At 50.4% G+C, this 20,790-nt stretch overlaps 1 protein-coding gene across 3 annotated transcripts in view; it reads left to right on the top strand.

The window, feature by feature from the left end:
• Nucleotides 1-20,790, top strand: part of SPTBN1 (spectrin beta, non-erythrocytic 1) — a 188,859-nt gene that overhangs the window by 148,688 nt on the left and 19,381 nt on the right. For all 3 annotated transcript variants that reach the window (XM_080682855.1, XM_080682856.1, XM_080682857.1), the window contains 14 exons: nt 98-256; nt 910-1,212; nt 1,500-1,653; nt 2,147-3,017; nt 3,105-3,242; nt 4,031-4,787; nt 5,669-5,871; nt 10,433-10,523; nt 14,958-15,104; nt 16,010-16,273; nt 16,976-17,200; nt 18,105-18,194; nt 18,368-18,649; nt 19,523-19,653. In XM_080682855.1, the coding sequence (XP_080538981.1) occupies nt 98-256; nt 910-1,212; nt 1,500-1,653; nt 2,147-3,017; nt 3,105-3,242; nt 4,031-4,787; nt 5,669-5,871; nt 10,433-10,523; nt 14,958-15,104; nt 16,010-16,273; nt 16,976-17,200; nt 18,105-18,194; nt 18,368-18,649; nt 19,523-19,653 (3,815 nt within the window). The remainder of the gene's footprint in view (nt 1-97; nt 257-909; nt 1,213-1,499; nt 1,654-2,146; nt 3,018-3,104; nt 3,243-4,030; nt 4,788-5,668; nt 5,872-10,432; nt 10,524-14,957; nt 15,105-16,009; nt 16,274-16,975; nt 17,201-18,104; nt 18,195-18,367; nt 18,650-19,522; nt 19,654-20,790) is intronic.

The raw sequence follows: 20,790 nt of genomic DNA, 5'->3' as shown, positions 1-20,790 counted from the left end.
GTCCGTGGGTCTCTTGGAGAAATACTGCTAGCTGCTGACTGGAGCCAAGGAAAGTGCCTTGGACATGGCAGGAAACCGTTCTTTTTCATTTCCGTAGGCCTGGGAAAGACTGGAAAAGGCGGAACACGAGAGAGAACTGGCTCTGCGGAACGAGCTCATCCGCCAGGAGAAACTGGAACAGCTCGCCCGCAGATTCGATCGCAAGGCAGCTATGAGGGAGACCTGGCTGAGCGAAAACCAGCGCCTGGTGTCTCAGGTTCTGCCCCCGAATTATTGGAGAAACTGCCCGGGGCTCATCTAGAAATGTAGGCTGTACCCAGGGCCGCTGGGCAGCTGCTTGTCAGCACCCGTATCTGAAGTAGCTGGCAGGTCTCTGCCCACTTCCCGCCAAGGGGTTGTTTATACTTTATAATACACTGTCTCTTCTGTTTATCCAACTTTTTACCGATCTGGAAGCAGCTCAAGCAGTTTGTTTAGAGCCAGTGAGTGTGTGTGAACTGGTCACATTTATGTAATTTAAAAAAATTCCCTCTTTTCCTCAATCTTTGACCAACTAGTCTTTCAAGGCAGTCAGATGGGTCATGAAATAATACAAATGCCATTCTTTTCTGCTTGGCTACACGTAAGCGATGACCTGCTCCAGGCACGTTAAGCCAGGTGCTAGAAACGAGTTGGACCCCTTTGTAATTGAGACGTTGCCGATTTGCTTTGGGGAGGGAGCATCTGAGAGCAAGCGTAGATTTTTAAGGGTCCTGGGGAAGGCAGAGACCAGCCCCAGGGTTGTGGGGGGAACCTCAGGGGGTGGTGTTTAGCTTTAAGACCACCAAAGACGAACGTGCGCTCAGGATTCCACCCCTATTCTGTTTCTTTGTTCCAATCAGATGGCTTTTTCATTCCGTTTCTCTGTAGGACAACTTTGGATTTGACCTTCCAGCAGTTGAGGCCGCCACGAAAAAGCATGAGGCCATTGAGACAGACATTGCCGCATACGAGGAGCGTGTGCAGGCCGTGGTTGCTGTGGCCAGGGAGCTCGAGGCGGAGAATTACCATGACATCAAGCGCATCACAGCGAGGAAAGACAATGTCATCCGGCTCTGGGAATACCTGCTGGAACTGCTCCGGGCCCGGAGGCAGCGTCTTGAGATGAACCTAGGGCTGCAGAAGATATTCCAGGAAATGCTCTACATTATGGACTGGATGGACGAAATGAAGGTAAAACTCGACTGCAAGGTGGCCAGAGCTGATCCCGTGAGGCCTCTCTTTTCTGGGACCCACCCCTAAGTCCCAGCATGCACTGTGCCCCTGGTCTAACTGCCCACTCTGCAAAGCCAGAGAAGGCCCATGGGAAGAGTGTTCTAGTTGCTCATCATCTTCTTCCCCTAAGGACATGGGAAGGACGGCTGGCCCCGGGGTGGGTGCGGCTCTCCGCTTGCTTGAAGATTGCAAGATGCTGAAGTCAAGGTTGTATTCACTGGTGTCCTGTTACCTCTTGTGCGCAGGTGCTATTATTATCTCAAGACTATGGCAAACACTTGCTCGGCGTGGAAGACCTGTTACAGAAGCACGCCCTGGTGGAAGCCGACATCGGCATCCAGGCAGAGCGGGTGAGAGGTGTCAATGCCTCCGCCCAGAAGTTTGCAACGGATGGGGAAGGTGAGGATGGACCATTCCACACGTTACCTCTTCGTCACCCGAGTCCCACCTTTATAGAAGCAGATAAATTCTGTGTGGCAACGGGGCTTTGGAAGTTACAGCGGGCCACAGGCCACGAGTTTGACATGCTTGGACTGTGGTGGATACATGGGAGTCCCTGGGGTAGCTGTCTGAGCCCTTTAACTCTGTCTTGCTTTTCTCAGATCGGCATGTCTTTTCCTTAAATATTCAAGTGCTCTTGGTTTTGAATGGCTTGATGGTTGGCAGTGAGACTTTGCCAGACCACACTTGATATGGCTGAGCAACCTGGTGTGCGTGCTCTTAATTTACCATTGCCCCTCTCTCCAGTTCCTTAGAAGGTGCTCTGTTGTCTCATAGCATTAGCCCTGCTAACCTCGTAGCAAGGACATGGGGTGTAGCTTACTGCCTGCAAACGAGCAGGAACCTGTGCTAACCTCTGTTGCACACCCATTCCTTCCTTGGCGTTCAACAGGCTATAAGCCTTGCGACCCCCAGGTGATCCGAGACCGAGTGGCCCACATGGAGTTCTGTTACCAAGAGCTTTGCCAGCTGGCAGCTGAGCGCCGGGCCCGCCTGGAAGAGTCCCGTCGCCTCTGGAAGTTCTTCTGGGAGATGGCAGAGGAGGAAGGCTGGATACGGGAGAAGGAGAAGATCCTGTCCTCCGACGACTATGGGAAGGACCTGACCAGCGTCATGCGCCTGCTCAGCAAGCACCGGGCTTTTGAGGATGAGATGAGCGGCCGCAGCAGCCACTTTGAGCAGGCCATCAAGGAAGGTGAAGACATGATCGTGGAGGAGCACTTCGGGTCCGAGAAGATCCGGGAGAGGATCATCTACATCCGGGAGCAGTGGGCCCACCTGGAGCAGCTCTCCGCCATCCGGAAGAAGCGCCTGGAGGAGGCCTCGCTGCTGCACCAGTTCCAGGCGGATGCCGACGACATTGACGCATGGATGCTGGACATTCTCAAGATCGTCTCCAGCAACGACGTGGGCCATGATGAGTACTCCACCCAGTCTCTGGTCCGGAAGCACAAGGACGTGGCGGAGGAAATCGCCAACTACAGGCCCACCATCGACACGCTGCACGAGCAGGCCAGTGCCCTCCCGCAGGAGCACGCCGAGTCCCCGGAGGTCAGGGGCCGGCTGTCCGGCATCGAGGAGCGCTACAAGGAGGTGGCTGAGCTGACGCGGCTGAGGAAGCAGGCGCTGCAGGACACCCTGGCCCTGTACAAGATGTTCAGTGAGGCCGACGCCTGTGAGCTCTGGATCGACGAGAAGGAGCAGTGGCTCAACAACATGCAAATCCCAGAGAAGCTGGAGGACCTGGAGGTCATCCAGCACAGGTGAGGGTTGGGGCGCCGGGGTGCCAGCCTGCCTCGCGCTACCAGTCGTCACCAAAGGAGTGACTACCCTCTTGAATTGTTTTTCAGATTTGAGAGCCTGGAGCCGGAAATGAACAACCAAGCTTCCCGGGTCGCAGTGGTCAACCAGATTGCACGGCAGCTGATGCACAGCGGCCACCCGAGTGAGAAGGAGATCAAAGCGCAGCAGGACAAACTGAACACGAGGTGAGTGTGAGGCCAGCGGTGCGGGGCTCGGGTGTGCGGGGCAGGGAGGCTGCGGTCCCTTGCTGAGCCTTGCTGTTAGGAACTTCCTGTATTGGGGTCAGTGGCATTGTGGTGCTGATGTCACCGCATTGGCACCTGCCTTTCGACATACCCTCATTTTGCAAGACGTGTGTTTTGGGTGATGTCATTCAGAGCACCCTGGCGCCTGCCCCTCCCCACATCAGAAGTTAGGGCCTTGGTGAGGCCTCAAGGAGGCTCCTGTGCTGTCCCTCTTAAAAACAATTTCTGGAACAAGATTAGGCATGTTTGAGACATAATTGGCCAATGAAGGTCTCGATCATCAAAGTAGACCTTTATGTCGGTCTAATCTTTCTGTTGAGTAAACACGTTTGAATAGGTTGTGGTGGTGGATGGGCTCAGCTCTGAAGGTCACTGTCAGGTATTGGGTTTAGAAAACGTTCATTGGGTGTGGCTTAGAGATGAGTGAGATGTGTATGGCAGACATGGGTTAATGGACTCTTTGGGGGACAGGTATGTTGTCACGGCTCATGCTGGAGCTCTATCACGAGCCCTCGTCCTGCCAGGCTTTTTCCAGCTTATATTGCATCTCTGAGCTGTTGGGATAACATTTGATGACCATCTGCCGAGTGAGATGATCTTCCCAAAAGCATGTAGTCAGAGCAGAGATGGAGGGGAAAGGGCAGCTGTGACCATCACTGTTAATGCCGTTCAGCCGCGCGCTGCCAGCATGGTCCTCACGCCGCTCCCTCTGCCGCCCGCGCCCACAGGTGGAGTCAGTTCAGAGAGCTGGTCGACAGGAAGAAGGACGCCCTCCTCTCCGCCCTGAGCATACAGAACTACCACCTTGAGTGCAACGAAACCAAGTCCTGGATTCGGGAAAAGACCAAGGTGATCGAGTCCACCCAGGACCTGGGCAACGACCTGGCTGGCGTCATGGCCCTGCAGCGCAAGCTGACCGGCATGGAGCGGGACCTAGTGGCCATCGAGGCGAAGCTGAGCGACCTACAGAAGGAGGCGGAGAAGCTGGAGTCGGAGCACCCCGACCAGGCGCAGGCCATCCTGTCCCGGCTGGCCGAGATCAGCGACGTGTGGGAGGAGATGAAGACCACCCTGAAGAACCGCGAGGCCTCCCTGGGTGAGGCCAGCAAGCTGCAGCAGTTCCTGCGGGACCTGGACGACTTCCAGTCCTGGCTCTCCAGGACCCAGACGGCCATCGCCTCGGAAGACATGCCCAACACCCTGACCGAGGCGGAGAAGCTTCTCACGCAGCACGAGAACATCAAAAACGAGATCGACAACTACGAGGAGGACTACCAGAAGATGAGGGACATGGGTGAGATGGTCACCCAGGGGCAGACCGATGCCCAGTACATGTTTCTGCGGCAGCGGCTGCAGGCCTTGGACACGGGGTGGAACGAGCTCCACAAGATGTGGGAGAACCGGCAGAGTCTCCTCTCGCAGTCCCACGCCTACCAGCAGTTCCTCAGGGACACGAAGCAGGCCGAAGCCTTTCTCAACAACCAGGTAACGCGCCTCGTTCCCTTGCTTCCTCCCGGACCAGGCCTGGCTGCCTTTAGATTGGTTTAAACACCCCCATGTGAAAGGAGGAGGATGGAGTGGAGACGTTTCCCCCGACTCCTAAGGCAGCGAGCCAGGCACAGGGCGGAGGACAGGCACGGAGACCCGCGGAGCTGTCCTGCGCGCAGGGCGGTGGTTTCAGCTGCCACTGAGGACCCCTGTGTTCACAGGATGTCCTCATGGGATCACATTCAGTTGTTCAGTTAGCCTTTCTTTTTTTAATGAATGGCTATCTTCCTGGTTCTAGATGTGACAGGGCCTTCACCCGATGACACACAACACAGAGGTAGGAGAAGGAAAAGCAGCCAAGGGTGGTCAGCACAATCAGGGCTGTTACTCTGTTGTGGAAGTCAGGGTTTGGAAGGTGTGCCACTGTTGCCCTCGTGGCTTCATGAGAGGACCCCTGTGGCTGATGCACAAAGCTTTGCTTACTTTCCTCCCTCCCTCTGCGGAAAAATTTAGAGCATTTAACCACTCAGGAAAATTGTCACTTACGGAGTCCCTCATTAGGTGTGGCCCAGAGATGAGTAAGATGTATATGGCAGACATGGATTAATTGGTTCTTTGGGGGACAGGTATATTGTCACCACCCTTGTTGGAGCTCTTTCGCAAGCCCCTCTTCCTGTCAAGCTTCCCTCTTCCCCCTTACAACTTTAGTTTTATCAGGTTCTTTGGATTCTTTCCCAGTGTAGTGAGTAACGAAGCAGATACGGTGAGATGTGGGGCAGGTAGGACCCAGGAAGGAGTATCTCCGTTATGCTGAAAGTGAGTCGCGGTTCATAACGTCTCTTTCTCCTGTGACTGTTTTCTTTCTCTTTGTAAATAAGGAATATGTTTTGGCCCATACCGAAATGCCCACCACCTTGGAAGGAGCTGAAGCAGCTATTAAGAAACAAGAGGACTTCATGACCACCATGGACGCCAACGAGGAGAAGATCAACGCTGTTGTGGAGACTGGCCGGAGGCTGGTGAGCGATGGGAACATCAACTCGGACCGCATCCAGGAGAAGGTGGACTCTATTGATGACAGGTACAGTGTTCGGGGGTTCTCAAAGGGGGTCTTGCACCCTGGGGCCCTCAGGCACCTTAGTCACTGGCCAGAAGTCCTGGGGACTGTAGGTATAAATTTCCCAGTGGGTGGGGTATGGACACCTAGAAGAATTTGATCTGCCTATCAGAAAAGCCACGAGCAGCAAATGGCTGCCTGAAATAGTGATTCTCATTGTAAGACATGCACAAGTGTCCACAAAAGAAAGGAAAGCCTGAGACACCAGACAAATCCTTATCCAGAGACTTGTGAGAGCAGTAATGCTGAGTGGCCATCGGGTATGAGTCACGCCCTTCCAGCCTTGGTGCACGTCACCTGATGGGACCCTAGACCTTCCCCAGCCACGCCCACATCATCTGGGTCCACACAGACGCCTCGAAGCCTGTCAGGAGGGCATGGGGAGGGTGGAGGAAGTTTGCTGGTCCCAGTACCTGGCAGAGCCACAAAGGAGCCTTATCAGGCCTTCCTTAGAAAATTGGCTTGCGTAACGCTGTAAGGGATCTTTTCCATGATGAGAGAGAAGACCCTTTTCCTCTTTTGCCAAGGCAGCTCTACGATTGGATGATTGGGTGTCCATTCTATTTATTTGCAGTTCTAAAAGAGCTATTTGTTTGCAGTTCTAAAAGGTTTTTCTCCCTGCTTAAAGGACTGTTTGACCTTCACCCCTAATTCTCACCCTGCCTTTGTTATTACTAAAGGGGAAGGTTCAGGCTGGCCAGTCACTATCCTCTGTTCCAGCTGATCTTCTCTGGTCCCAGATTGGGCTGCATTTAGGGCTTGTTGTGAGATTGATTCATTGAGAAACAAGCCCTTCCTCAAGGCTTCTCTGGCTTCCAAGTACAGTGAGCAGGAGGAACTTGCTGAGGTGTTCCCTGCTTACCATACCCAAGAGGGTCTCTCGGGACTCGGGGCCCGGAACCCTGGGCCAGATTAACTTTTTATGGTTTGGAGGAGAAAGGGAATCACTCATTCCCCATAAAGCTCCTCCCAGTCTCCTGCACTGATTTCATGTTTGTTCTAAGGATGCCACTATAGAATAGGGTATAACAGATTAATTGTAATTTTGTGTCTACTGCTTTTAAAACAGCTACAAAAAAGAAAAATTTCTTCCACCAAACCCCTCTTAAATGAGTGTGAGAAGCAGGGATTGAGCAAGAGAAAACCTAGAGGGAAAAAAAAATCCCTTCTCCCTGATGTTAAACCTCTCATTTTTGTGACCACCATACCCCATGCTCCTCTGAGGTAGATGCGCAGGGCTGATTTCCCGCCAGCGGGCTTGGCCCTCAGGGACATGTGTGCTCAGGCACTGCCTTGCAGCTTCCCTGATTCTGTAGCTGTGAGGGGTTGTTGGGAACAGGTGGATATGAGCGGACATTCATCAGACCTCAGTGTGGCTTAACCTTCCTTTTGTCCTTGGCGGAGAGCCTGGCTCCTGGGGTCCCACGGCCTCCTTAGGATTTCTGGTTTTAGAAAGAAATGGTAAGAGGACTCTCTCCTATCCATAAGCATAAGAAAGGAGGAGGGGAGCTTGCCGTTGGTCAGCTCCCAGGCTGGTATTAACTGAATTCTGGTTCTACTTTAATGTCCTCAGAGGCCTCAAGATCTGAAAGTCTGAGTTCCAGGTGCTGTAGGGGCACAAGCTAAGTCAGCATCTGAACCTTGGGTCTGATCCCTTGCCCAGAACATTCTGAGGCTCCCAGGAAGCTTGTCTTCTAGAGTGCACCGTTATTATCGTGTGCTTACATTCCAGAGAGCTTGTCAATTACCACTGAGTTTGTTAAAATGAGAAAGTTCTAGAACAAAGACACTGGCTCTTAACAGATGTGGGTGGGGCTTGGTGGGACGGTGGGACCGAGCCTGCTGTCCCAGCCTGCTCTGCCGCTTCTGGCTCCGGGGGGAATTCCAGCCACGGGGAAATCCTGGGAGAGCAAGGACCAGCGTCAGCTCCATAGAGCCAGGCCCCGTCTCACATGGGAAGAGCTGGAAGTCCCCAGGCACCTGGGGTTCTGTGCTTTTCCCAAGAACCTGAGTTTAACCCAGCATCTGCCTCATGTGATGAGGGAGCCTTTGGGTCTTGTGATGGGGTGAGAGATGGAAATCCAGCCAGAGATTTAACCTTGCCCCCAAACAAAGAGTACTCTTAGGACTGTGGGAAACTATGGCCAAGTTTTATAGACGATCCTTCCCTATAATTAAATCCACGACCCAGCTTTGAAAGACCTTCCTGAGTTTCGCTTCATGAACGATTTCAGTCGCCACTAGTAAACAGGCCACGCGCTCCTCTCTCGAGGGTGTTCTGAGTCAGCAGCATCTCAGCCGCCTGCATAGATAGCTGCTTTCAGTCTACTGAGACATCACTCAAAGGCCATCATCCCGCTCCCCCCCCCCCCCCCATAGCTCTGTGTCATGTGGACACGGGGCCCTAAGTCACCATTTAGCTTTTCCTTCAAGGTCCTACTGTAAGAAAAAGATTGCCTGGGCACACACCTGCTGGGCGCATCCAAGACTTGATCATCTCATAAATGCATTCAGGATTCTGTCTGGTTGTATTTCTCTCTCAGTGAATCTTCTCAGACAGTGTTTTAAGTTGTTCTTATTCCTGTGTCCTGTTGTAACTGCCAGTATAGGTTCTTCTTGCAGCAGTAGTACTGTTGTGAGATGCTGAGGGAGGGAGTGACAAGTCCCTTCATTCAAGGGCTTTGACTACAACTCAAATCACCTCCTTCTAAGAAATTTGCTTTCTTTTTATCATCTTAAAACCTCCCACAACTAGTGACTGGGATCTGAGGGTGGGGCACTTGAAGAACTTCTCTGGGTATTCCTTCCCCTCCCACATTTTTAGATGACTTTAGCCCAAATACACCAACAACATTAAAAAAGTTATTTGTAACTTTTGGTGTCTGACAAAGGATAACAATGAAGTAAAGGGGATTGGCCTTTATTTATTGTTGTTCTAGAAACAACAGAATGTCTAAGATTGGGGAGGGGGGGACTACTACCTTTAATTTCATCCCTAGCACATGTCATTTCAGTTTTCACCTTCTAATTGTGCCGTAGAGTTTGATATCGTTGAATTATACTTGAGCTCTTTTCATTTAGCATTATATAAGGAATATTTTTCTTATTCTCGCATTTTGTCTAAGTGGTATAAGCATATTAAGAATTGTTTTCCTGAAGCGTGGAACCCCTTTCAACTAAAGAAATGTAGAGGAGTCATTGTATGTGTCTGGCACATACCTGGCAATTTAGCTCCATCCACGTTATCCTATAGTTCTGCAGTCACTGGCGCCTGTAGGGGCAGAGGGTTTTCCTTTGGTTCCCCAGGCAGACAACGGCTGCAGTGCTGCTACTGCCACTTGTTTTGCCAGCACATGTGGCCCGTGGCATCGCTATTGCGTGGCATCACTATTGCGTGGCATCGCTATTCCGTGGCATCGCTATTGCGTGGCATCGCTATTCCGTGGCATCGCTATTGCGTGGCATCGCTATTGCGTGGCATCGCTATTGCGTGGCATCGCTATTCCGTGGCATCGCTATTGCGTGGCATCGCTATTCCGTGGCATCGCTATTCCGTGGCATCGCTATTCCGTGGCATCGCTATTGCGTGGCATCGCTATTGCGTGGCATCGCTATTGCGTGGCATCGCTATTGCGTGGCATCGCTATTGCGTGGCATCGCTATTGCGTGGCATCGCTATTGCGTGGCATCGCTAGAAGATCTTTCTTGCTCCTCCTTGAGGAGGGTTCTTTAAAAGTCAGTCAGCAGCTTGGCCAGGGTGGCTCAGTGGTTGAGTGTCAACCTATGAACCAGGAGGTCATGGTTTGATTCCTCATCAGGGCACATGCCCACCCTGGTTGCAGGTTCGATCCCCAGTAGGGGGCATGCAGGAAGCAGCCAATCAATGGTTCTCTCTCATCATTGATGTTTCTCTCTCTCCCTTCCTCTCTGAAATCAATACAAATAAATTATTTAAAAAATAAGTCAGCAGCAAGCGCTGGTCGAGCTGCTCTTTGTCACTGTGGAGAAGCAGAGTTTGTGTTCTCTCCCAGCCCTGCCATGGGAACTGGCAGGGTCGGGGGAGAGACCTCGCCCAGGCACGTAAGCAAGACATTGCTTTGAGAATCAGAATGAAAAACTCAGACCTCCCCATCTATATTTAGCCATGTACATGCCCTGTCACCCAGTTACAGGTTCCTCAGAGACAGGTTCGCAGTGCCTAAAATGGGGGTTTGTATACCTGCGAGCTCAGAGTCCCCTCCCCCAGCACTAGATTAGGAGGCACCAGGTTTGTACGGCTCATTAGACTGCGTCCTTGGCCTGTTGTGTGGCTTAGACAGGTGTTTTGCTCTCTCTTGCACCATGACTCACTCATTTGGAGGATGCTGAAAGCTCCTGTTTATCTTGTCTCCTTGGCATAATTGAGAACTGTAAGCAAACTTTTCAGCATATGTAGAGACCCAGGGAAGAGATCGAATTGTGAAGTCTGTGTTTCCAGATGCTCTAATTAAAAAAAAAAAAAATGTTCTTACTATCATTATAACAGACATAGGAAGAATCGAGAAGCAGCCAGTGAGCTTCTGATGAGACTGAAGGACAACAGGGATCTTCAGAAATTCCTGCAAGATTGTCAGGAGGTACGTCTCCCTCTCACCTCTCCCTTCCTGGTTTCTAGCAAGAGCCAGCCAGCAATTTGACAGAAGAGCCCCTGAAATAAAAATGAGGCCAGAAATTCATATCACATGATTTTCAGGTGGGCAGTATGGTCATGCCAGTTCTCCAGCTACAACTTACCACTTAAAAGTGACTAGATTATTATAATCTGGAATATTACAGGCCAGAGCTGTGCTGTCCATTGCAGTAGACACTAGCCACATGTGGCCATTTCATTTTAAGTTAATTAAAATGAAATAAAATGAAGAGTGCAGCTCTTCATCTTCCAGCTGTATTTTGAGTGCTCAGTAACCACCTGTGGTTGGTGGCTGCCACCCTGGACAATGCAGATGGAGAATGTTTCCATCATCTAAGAACTTTATACTAGACAGCGATGTCCTAGGATAGTCTGTAGCCTAAAAGCATTTTAACTGTTTAAAGTAATGTCCAGTATTTCCAATGGTCTGGAAGGAAGGAACTGGAACTGGCTACCCAGTTAAGAAGCAGAAATTTAAAAGATACGTTTCAAGTTTCTTATTCACTTAAGACCTTAAAATATCCATCTTTCAGCCTCCTTAGATTCATGTCTAATATGCCAAGAGCAATAAGCCTGACTTCAAACTCTGAGTTTTAACCTGTGGTTCTTATACTACTTTGTGCTCCCTGAGTACATGCATAAACAAACTTGGAAAACTACGGTTAGCCGGAGAAGCGTGGTCTCTCTGCAGGCGTGCTTGGAGAGACGCCTCTAGCTGACTTCACGTGTGTGCGTTCAGGGCCGCGTCATCTTTCTCTGGGTGCCTTAGAACAGTGGTGTGGCCTGGGCCGCTCTAGATTTTTAGAATAAATTCCCCAGAGGCAAGAATGGGATAAAGAATATCCAAGTGAGGCTGTAGGGGCCTTGGGGGGGGCGGTGCGGGGACGGGGTCAAGTGGGATGCTAAGAACTTGGCTCAAATCATCACAGACACCTGCCATGTGAATGTGTGGCTGTGTGTGAAAGGAAATACGGCTCTACTAACAGTTGTGTTAGACCAGTGGTCGGCAAACTCATTCGTCAACAGAGCCAAATATCAACAGTACAACGATTGAAATTTCTTTTGAGAGCCACATTTTTTAAACTTAAACTTCTTCTAACGCCACTTCTTCAAAATAGACTCGCCCAGGCCGTGGTATTTTGTGGAAGAGCCACACTCAAGGGGCCAAAGAGCCGCATGTGGCTCGCGAGCCGCAGTTTGCCGACCACTGTGTTAGACAGAACAGCCTTTCACGTCCATTAAACTTCTGTCTTGCTGTGGATCTGGCAGTGTGCTCCAGCAGCTAAACCTTAAGAAGGAAAGTCCCTAAATTACACCGTTTAGGGTCTGTCTGCCTTCAGCACCACATTGATGAATCTAGGTCTCCGGGGAATTTGCCTGGAGCCAGGCAGGCTGAAGACAAGAGTGCCTGCCTCTGCAAGTGACTCGAGCATGAATAATCCATTTGAGTAGACGGCTCATTAAAGAGGCATTCATGTCCCAGCACAGTGCACAGAGGAGAGTAATGGGGTCTGAAGTTGGCCGTGTGGCGTTGCACTGTGCGGCCGTGAAAGCAAGTGGCCCTTCCGCATTGGAGGGAGTAAACGGGATCAGGAGATGTGTGCAGCCTGGGCTGTGCATTCCACCGACTGCAAGTCCCTGCACAACCCGATGCTTCCCTCCATCAATGACTTGTTTTAACCTCAGACCATATTTAGGGAGGATGGTGGATCCATGGGATTCCAGGCTCTTGCTTAAAGGGCAAGTTAGTGAGGTAAAATTCATTGACCTGACCCTGGTGAAACCTGGGCTAACTTTGAAAAGGTGAATGCCCGGAAATGAGCAGGAGGTTTGAGAGGACCAAAAGAACCCTTGGGAAAAACCCATTGAAATTTCCAGCCCCTATTTTCCATTTACATAAGTGTGGATTCATAAATAGAAACGTGTAGGAAAAGTAAACAGATAAAATGATAGTCCCTCCCAGTGGATTCACAGCAGATAGTCTTAGTGAGTCTGGATCTTTGTTGACACTTGTTTCAAACTGGCGTCCGTGGTTATAAGGAGTCCGCTCCTTACCCCAGTGCTGGACGTGTGCAGAAGGGCTCGGCTGGGCGGGTGTGTCCTGCAGGTCTCCTTGTGGCTGCTCTGCCACATCTCCTGGTTTGTCCTTTCTTCCCTTGAGTCTCACTGCGTTAATGCAGCCATAGTGTCTGCTGGGGGATGTCATGTGGTGGTGGAATTTAGGTCAGGTTTGGGGTTTCAAAACCCTTGGAGTTTGAAGCACAAGCAAAGGGGTGATGTGTATTATTCTGTCTTTCAGCCTCATCTTAAGCCAGAGTTTCTGAGAACTGAAGTGTTTTTTTAAGGAGGACAGTATAACTGGGCGGGTGTGGCACAGGGATAGTAAGCTCCATGCTTCCCCTTTTAGCTTAATTTGGTGATCAAAGCATTTTTTTCCTGTCCCTTTCCAGTCTGCACAGTGCTCCTTTTCTGCAGAGAATGGATATATTCTCAAGTGACCTTTGTAAATGCCCACAAATAATAGCTGTAGCTCTGATCCCAGAGTGCTGAGGAGGGCAGATGACCAGCAACTTCTACAGACCCGCATCACTGTGCTGCCTCGCATGAGGCTTTATCTGTATGGTGGCCTGTTCAGCAAAGAGCAGATTTGTTTATAAACCTCTGTGTAGCTCTTTTTTATTTTTTAACCTCTCTTGGGTAGGTAGTTAAGAATAGCAAAAATATGTGCATGTCCTTGGCCCATTGGATAAGTAAATGCCTTCTATTGTGTTTAATGTGTGTGTGTGTGTGTGTGTGTGTGTGTGTGTGTGTGTGTGTACACACAAAATACTGGGGGAAATTTTACCGTTCCCATTCGGTTTCCTTTTAACCTCTTTCCCCCTCAGATTGAATGGCCATAGTATTTCAGATTTTAGCTGCTCAGATCACTGGAAAGTAGGTAATTCTTTTAAAGTAGGAAATTTAGTGTCTCTATTGTTGTGTAACAACAGACCTACGGTCCTTGCTTACAAAGGGCTTTATGAGATTTACTGGTTTTCCCCTCAGTAACAAGTGACATCACAGGTTTCTACCTTTTGCTGTCAGTCCCCACTCCCTCCCACATGGTGGGTGAGTAGCCTGAGAAAGGTAGAGATGGTGCCCAGAGTTCAGCCCCTTCAGAGCCAGGGGTCCTCCTATGACCCCCATTGCTCCCCTTGGCATCGTTTCCAAAGAACAGGCTTCGTATTGTTTAGGCAAATGTATGGGAACGCCTTTTCCTGGCAGCAGCCCAGAGTACAAGCGAATGGCCTTGGAAATACTGAGCCTGTGAGGATTTCTGTGGGCTCTAGATGCCATTTCTAACCCTTTGGAGGGAGGGTGTGAAGGCGTTCAGAGCAGATATGTTGTGGCAGGGACAGGTGTGAGAGTGGGCTGCTGGTGGTCACGCAGGAGAAGGGGTGCAGTCCCTGAAGACGTTTGCTTCTGCTTTCGGGCTGACGCTGTATTCCTTTGTGTACCTTCCACCTGGGCAAACAAACGCTCTTCCTGGGTTCGCACGGTGTGTGGGGTAGGAGTTAGGACACTGGCATGGCCAAGTGCAGGCGGGCAGTGAGGAGCAGGTGAATTGGGATGAGCGCCAGCAAGAAAAGTGTGTCCGGGGTCTGGGGCCCGGGACTGAGCTGACTCCTGGCCTGGGCCTCAGCAGAGAACTCCCTTCTCAGATCTGTCAGCCGCTGGCAGGCTCTGTGAGGCTTCCAGAGTCCAGGGCCACGTCGACGTGTTGGTCTCAGAGTCCAGTCCAGTGAAGTGGTCTTGGTCTGAATAGAAGGCCCTGTAGCGAAATAGTGGCTGTAGAGAAAGGGTGAAGGTGACTCACATGAGAAGGAGAGGGCATCATTGAGAGGGTATCATCGCTGCCTTGCCCATACTGGGAGCTAGTTATGTATGCTTTTGGGCATTCCCATAAAAACCTCCGTGAAGGGGAGCGAGGGATAAGAGAGGAGGGATTTTTGGTGGTTTTTTTTTTTTTTTTATAACAGAATTAAAAGAGTAAAAAACTACCAAGTGGAGTGAAAGACAGTTAACGTGGTGCAGCCCAGGTGTTTATTTGGAAGAGAAGAAGGTTGAGAGGGCTGAACAGTTGGACAGCTTGCTCAGAGCTCTGGTGCTGCTGGACTCACGGTTAGAGACATAGCGTGGAGCGTGCTCCGGTCCCGCCTCCGCAGCGGGGCTGCCTGTCCTGGCAGGTCACAGCGGTAACGTCAGTGCTTGGTTGCCTCGACACGGGAACATGCACAGCGTGCCTCATACAACATAACGCGACTCTTTCCAGGCAGAGAAAGGGCTGGTGTCTGCGATCCCAATCTCTGAAACCTTCTGTTCCGTGTTTCTCTTTTCCTAGCTGTCTCTCTGGATCAACGAAAAGATGCTTACAGCCCAGGACATGTCTTACGATGAAGCCAGAAACCTGCACAGTAAATGGTTAAAGCACCAAGCATTTATGGCAGAACTCGCGTCCAACAAAGAATGGCTTGACAAAATTGAGAAGGTGAGTTAACGTGTCTGATAAGCTGCAGTTTCCACGGTGAGGAAACGGACGGGGTGGACACGAGCCCCTTTTCATTAACACATTTCCCAGCACATTTGAGTCATACTTGACCACATACAAAAGTTACACAGTCCGTCGTCGTCCCATGTCCAGTGCCTGACACGCACCCAGCAGAAACCCTCTGGCTGGTGCACAGCCCCCGGGCCTTCCCACGGGTGCTGGGTGTGCAGGTTCTGTGTGTATCTCGTCTGCCGCCCACGATGGGCTGTGAGCCCAGGGCATGGGCCCTGCTGTCCTTGCTGTCGTCCATGTATGGGACTAGGACAGAGACTGATTAGTCCAGTCGCACAGAATTTAGAGATATTACATATTTTTAAATTTCCCTATTTTTCTTGTGTGAGTACTGTATTCTAGTCACTGTAATAATTTAAAATGTATTGTTTCAGCCCAGGGAGATTCTGTGCTGCAAGAGCATAACCGAACATGAATGTGGTGAAGGTCCCCACCCTCCCTTCTCTTCCTTGACACTTTTTATATTGTTTCAGGCTCGGAACAGTTAAAACAATGTGTCCTGGTCTTTTTGGGGTGGCATGGAGGGGATGAAGTCTTAGCTTATTAGCATGAAATGTCCCGTTGCCCCGGTTGAAACAATTCCCATTGTGTAGTAATCATCTCCTACTCGTCTCATGGAAGCCGGTGCACAGACTAGATCATCGTCAGTTTATCAAGCAGCAACTTCATGTGGAAGACTGCGTGGGGGGGAGGGGGGGGTGAGGGTGTGTGTGTGTGTGTGTGTGTGTGTGTGTGTGTGTAAATCACTAATCAAATCATCTCAGGTTCATTTTTCACAGAAACACTTGTTCTTTAGCAAACTGTTTATCACCACGGTGGTTTGCGTTTTCTAGGAGGGAATGCAGCTCATTTCAGAAAAGCCCGAGACAGAAGCCGTGGTGAAGGAGAAACTCACCGGTTTACATAAAATGTGGGAAGTCCTTGAATCCACCACCCAGACGAAGGCTCAGCGGCTCTTTGATGCGAACAAGGCTGAACTCTTCACCCAGAGCTGCGCAGATCTGGACAAATGGCTGCACGGCCTGGAGAGCCAGATTCAGTCTGATGACTACGGCAAAGACCTGACCAGCGTCAACATCCTGCTGAAAAAGCAGCAGGCGAGTGGGCAGGGCAACCACCTACGTGGGCTGTTTCTGCTTTACTGCCAGAGTCCTAACTCACCCACAGCCATCCACCCTCTATGTGAAGGGATTTTAACCCAGTAAAGTGTTAGCTCCCATAGCATCATGGGACATTTCCAGAACCAACTGGAAAGAAACAATATCAGTAGAAGTATTGGGTGTTTGTGCACGGGAATACACTTTATCATCATCATTTTAGTTGATGGATTGTCCAACCATTTAACAGTTGAATAAATACTCATTTCATTCAGTTCTGCATGAACTGAATGTAAGTTTATAAATACATGAAGGAAGGTATTCATGTTGGCAAACTTTGCTATATAACATCTAGATATATATGACAATTTTCTGAGTGGTTCAGGGTGCAAGACATTTGCCCCATAATTAATTCTTTTGTTTTCCCTTTTATTTTCCTACCATTTCCTGGAGAAACGTAAATGTTCTCCCAAATTTCAAAATCCTAGAAAGGGATTTTTTTTATTTTTTTACATCAGCCCACAGAGTGGAATGCCAGTGGATAGTTTGATACATGTTAGGAAACACTGTTTTAAACTTTCCGCTGTATACATTTATATTCCTCAGCCTTCCATTTTGGCCAGTGCCCAACACAAACATTTTATAGGACTGTCCGAGTTGCCCTCATCTCTGGTTGAAAGGGGGTCTGTTTTCTGCCCTCAGATGCTGGAGAACCAGATGGAGGTGCGGAAGAAGGAGATCGAAGAGCTGCAGAGCCAGGCCCAGGCCCTGAGTCAGGAGGGGGAGAGCCCCGATGAGGTGGACAGCAAGCGCCTCACCGTGCAGACCAAGTTCATGGAGCTGCTGGAGCCCCTGAATGAACGGAAGCACAACCTGCTGGCCTCCAAAGAGATCCACCAGTTCAACAGGGATGTGGAGGACGAGATCGTGAGTAGACCCCCTCCTGCCCGGGCAGCTTTCCTGTACCCCTCCTGGCCTGGCCTCTCGGGAGCCAGTGTTCGGCCTCTTTGTGGGTTTCACCGTGGGCCACGTGGGTGAGCGGAACTTTCAAGGCTGATGTCATGTACATTCTGAGGGTTCTTTCCCTGCTCACGTGAAATGCAACTCCATTTTTCTGTCCGGTTTTTATAAAGATATTCTCGAGTGTCTTTTTTTAAAAAAAAAATTGATTTCAGAGAGGAAGCTAGAGGGAAAGAGAGAGAGAAATACCAGTGATGAGAGAGAATCATTGATCAGCTGCCTCCTGTACGTCCCACACTGGGGATCAAGCCCACAACCGGGGCATGTGCCCTGACTGGGAATCAAACTGTGACCTCCTGGTTCATAGGTCGATACTCAATCACTGAGCCACTAGAACAGTAATTTTTTTTTAATCCTCACCTGAGGATATTTTTTCCATTGCTTTTTAGAGAGAGGGGGAGAGAGACATCGATGAGAGAGAGACACATGGATTGGTTGCCTCCCACACGTGCCCCAACTGGGGCCAGGGATGAACCTGCAACCTACATATGGACCCTGACCGGGAATCAAACATGAGACCCTACAGTGCACAGACCGACACTCTAACCATTTAGCACACCAGCCAGGGCAAGAGCAGAAATTTTAAAAGTAAATTAAGCACGAGGACTCGGGAAGTTGGGCATTGAGGATGGGGCAAGGTCTGGGAGACGGTGCGCTCCCGTGTCGGGGCAGGGCGGGCTCCTCCACAGCCTTCCAGGAGGATCGAACACACTGCCTCTCGCCCACCTCCCTGCTCTTCCCGGCCGTACTTGCTCACGTCACATATTTGTTCTCTTTGCGCGGCCCTGACCACTTGTTTACAATTCTCCAGTTGTGGGTTGGAGAGAGGATGCCTCTGGCAACTTCCACGGATCATGGCCACAACCTCCAGACTGTGCAGCTGTTGATAAAGAAAAATCAGGTAAGCATTTCTGCTCGGGTTACCTCAGTCTGATAAATACTGCTCCAAATTAGAAGGCGGAGAGTGGGAGAGAGCTCTGAAGGCTGGCACGTGCCCCTTGGCCCTCACAGCTTGCCATAAACAGCATGCTGTTGCTGTTTCGCAAACCTTTGTGTGTGTTCCTGCTCCCACAGACACTCCAGAAGGAAATCCAGGGGCACCAGCCTCGCATCGACGACATCTTCGAGAGGAGCCAGAGCATCGTCACCGACAGCAGCAGCCTGAATGCCGAGGCCATCCGGCAGAGGCTTGCCGACCTGCGGCAGCTGTGGGGCCTCCTCATCGAGGAGACGGAGAAGCGGCACCGGCGGCTGGAGGAGGCGCAGAGGGCCCAGCAGTACTACTTCGACGCGGCCGAGGCCGAGGCGTGGATGAGTGAGCAGGAGCTGTACATGATGTCTGAGGAGAAGGCCAAGGTGAGAGGGTCAGCCCCCTAGGGAGGAAGCTGGATGCACCCTGTCCCTGGAAGAGCCTGAGCCTCTCCCCCGAGCATTTTGCTGATGGCCATGTCTTTGCGTAACATCTCATTGCTGCCTTTGAATGTCATGGGGCATCCTGGTGCATAAAGGTGGCTGGGATTTCATTGGCTGAATCCTGGCATGTCATTAACAATGGGTCATCCTATCTTTTTTTTTTTTTTTAATTTAAATTTGCCACAACCCTTCTTACATTCTCTAGTTATAGGGTTACCTAACTTTTATAACATACACGTGATACTTTTAAGACCATTTGCAACTATTTCCAGGCTCCAGAATGCTGTGAGACCCAGTTATCTGTTACGTTGTGAGGCGTCTCAGCCTCAGCATACACTGGCTGTGCCTGGGCTTTTTTTCCTGCCTCAGAGGGCCTCAGTCATCCCCTCACCTCACGTTCATCCTTCACACAACGTTCATGCTGACACTATTTTTTTGTTTTTGTTTTTTAAATATACTTGTATTGATTTCAGAGAGGAAGGGAAAGGGAAAAAGATAGAAACGTCAATGATGAGAGAGAATCATTGATCAGCTGCCTCCTGCACGCCCCACACTGGGGATCAAGCTCACAACCTGGGCATGTGCCCTGACCAGGAATCTTACTGCGACCTCCTGGTTCATAGGTTGACACTCAACTACTGAGCCATGCTGGCCAGGCCATGTTGACACTCCTAAAATGCTTCTGTGTTCCACTGCCCATGTCACGCTTCTGGGTTTTTCTTTCTCCAAGTCTTTCCTCTTGCCCCACCACGTAGCATTCTGCCTCCGTTAAGGTGGTACTGGGCCTGAGGGGACGGTGGTGGCATCTCTTTGCAGGATGAGCAGAGTGCCGTTTCCATGTTGAAGAAGCACCAGATTTTGGAGCAGGCGGTGGAGGACTATGCGGAGACGGTGCATCAGCTCTCCAAGACCAGCCGGGCCCTGGTGGCCGACAGCCATCCCGAAAGGTGATGCCGTTTATCCAGGCGAGCCAGTTGTCCACTGAGGGCCTCTTATTTCACCTGTGCCAGAGCTTCGGCTGGCGCTCATCTGAGTAACTGGCACCATAGAGCTTTGAGAAGCATCTTTATAACAGACCAGTAGGCCTGTGCTGCATAGGAGGGTGAGCTGTTACGTAGGAAATGGCTCTCATCAGTGAACTATCTCCTGGTCAGGGCCCTATTGAAAGACCATTGGTGACTGGAGTCAGGAGTGCAGAGTGATTTGCACAGATACATTATCAAAGCGTCTACAGTGTGTTGAAAAGGTCATCCAGTCTGGGAAAGTAATTTCTAGTTCTAAGAGGAATGGGGTAGTTTAATTACTAGCAGTCGCTAGGAAATAGAAGTGGACCTATTAAGTAAAAGGGCTCCGGGAAGAACCAAAGGATACCACCTCCTGCCTCACACAATTCAAGTCCTAGAATGCCTTAGAAATAAAAAGACAAAAGAGGTGCGTGTGGCACTCCCAACTCTATGCCAGGCTCCTGTATTAACTCCAGTGGCAGTCACTTTAGGTTTTCTGTGTTTGTAACTGACTCAGAGAGGAAAGGAATAGGCCTTGTGCGTTACCCAAGGCAGGTTGGAGATGGGGTCTCTCAGGCGTTCATGCTCAGGATTTCCAGAAAGCAGCCTTCCCAGCTTCCAGGGACAAGCATCAGAAGTCTTGCCTCTTTGCTTTCCTGTTATAAGACAGTCATTCTGGGGATAAGGGGAGGAAGAGGGGGGATGCAGTGCACCCAGGGCCCGTGGGGAGCAGCAGGGCAGGGCCTGCCCTCCTGGCCAAGAAGAGCATACAGCCCAGAGAGGTACAGGTGTGTGCCATTCAGGGGTACCACCTGTCCCTTGGCAGCATGGTACCTGAGAATGTGGGCGGCTCCTGGATTTTGCATTAACTTTAAACGTCAGAGGAAATCCTGACCTGCAGAGCCAGCAGTACAGTTAGAGTCTCTCCCTCTATTATGTCAGGGTGACCTTGGGCCTTAATTACGACTTGTTTACATGTTGGCTCTTCTTTACTTGGAGTTGAAGTCAAACTTGAGAGTTTTGTTTTATATTTTAGGCTAAATAGGTTAACCAGAGCTTCCTTCCCACCCCATTTGTTTT

The sequence above is a fragment of the Plecotus auritus genome, assembly GCF_963455305.1.
Source record: "Plecotus auritus genome assembly, chromosome: 8".
In the NCBI taxonomy this organism is placed as follows: Eukaryota; Metazoa; Chordata; class Mammalia; order Chiroptera; family Vespertilionidae; genus Plecotus; species Plecotus auritus.
Note: the sequence above shows the minus strand (reverse complement) of the source record. Positions and strands in the feature narration are given on the sequence as shown.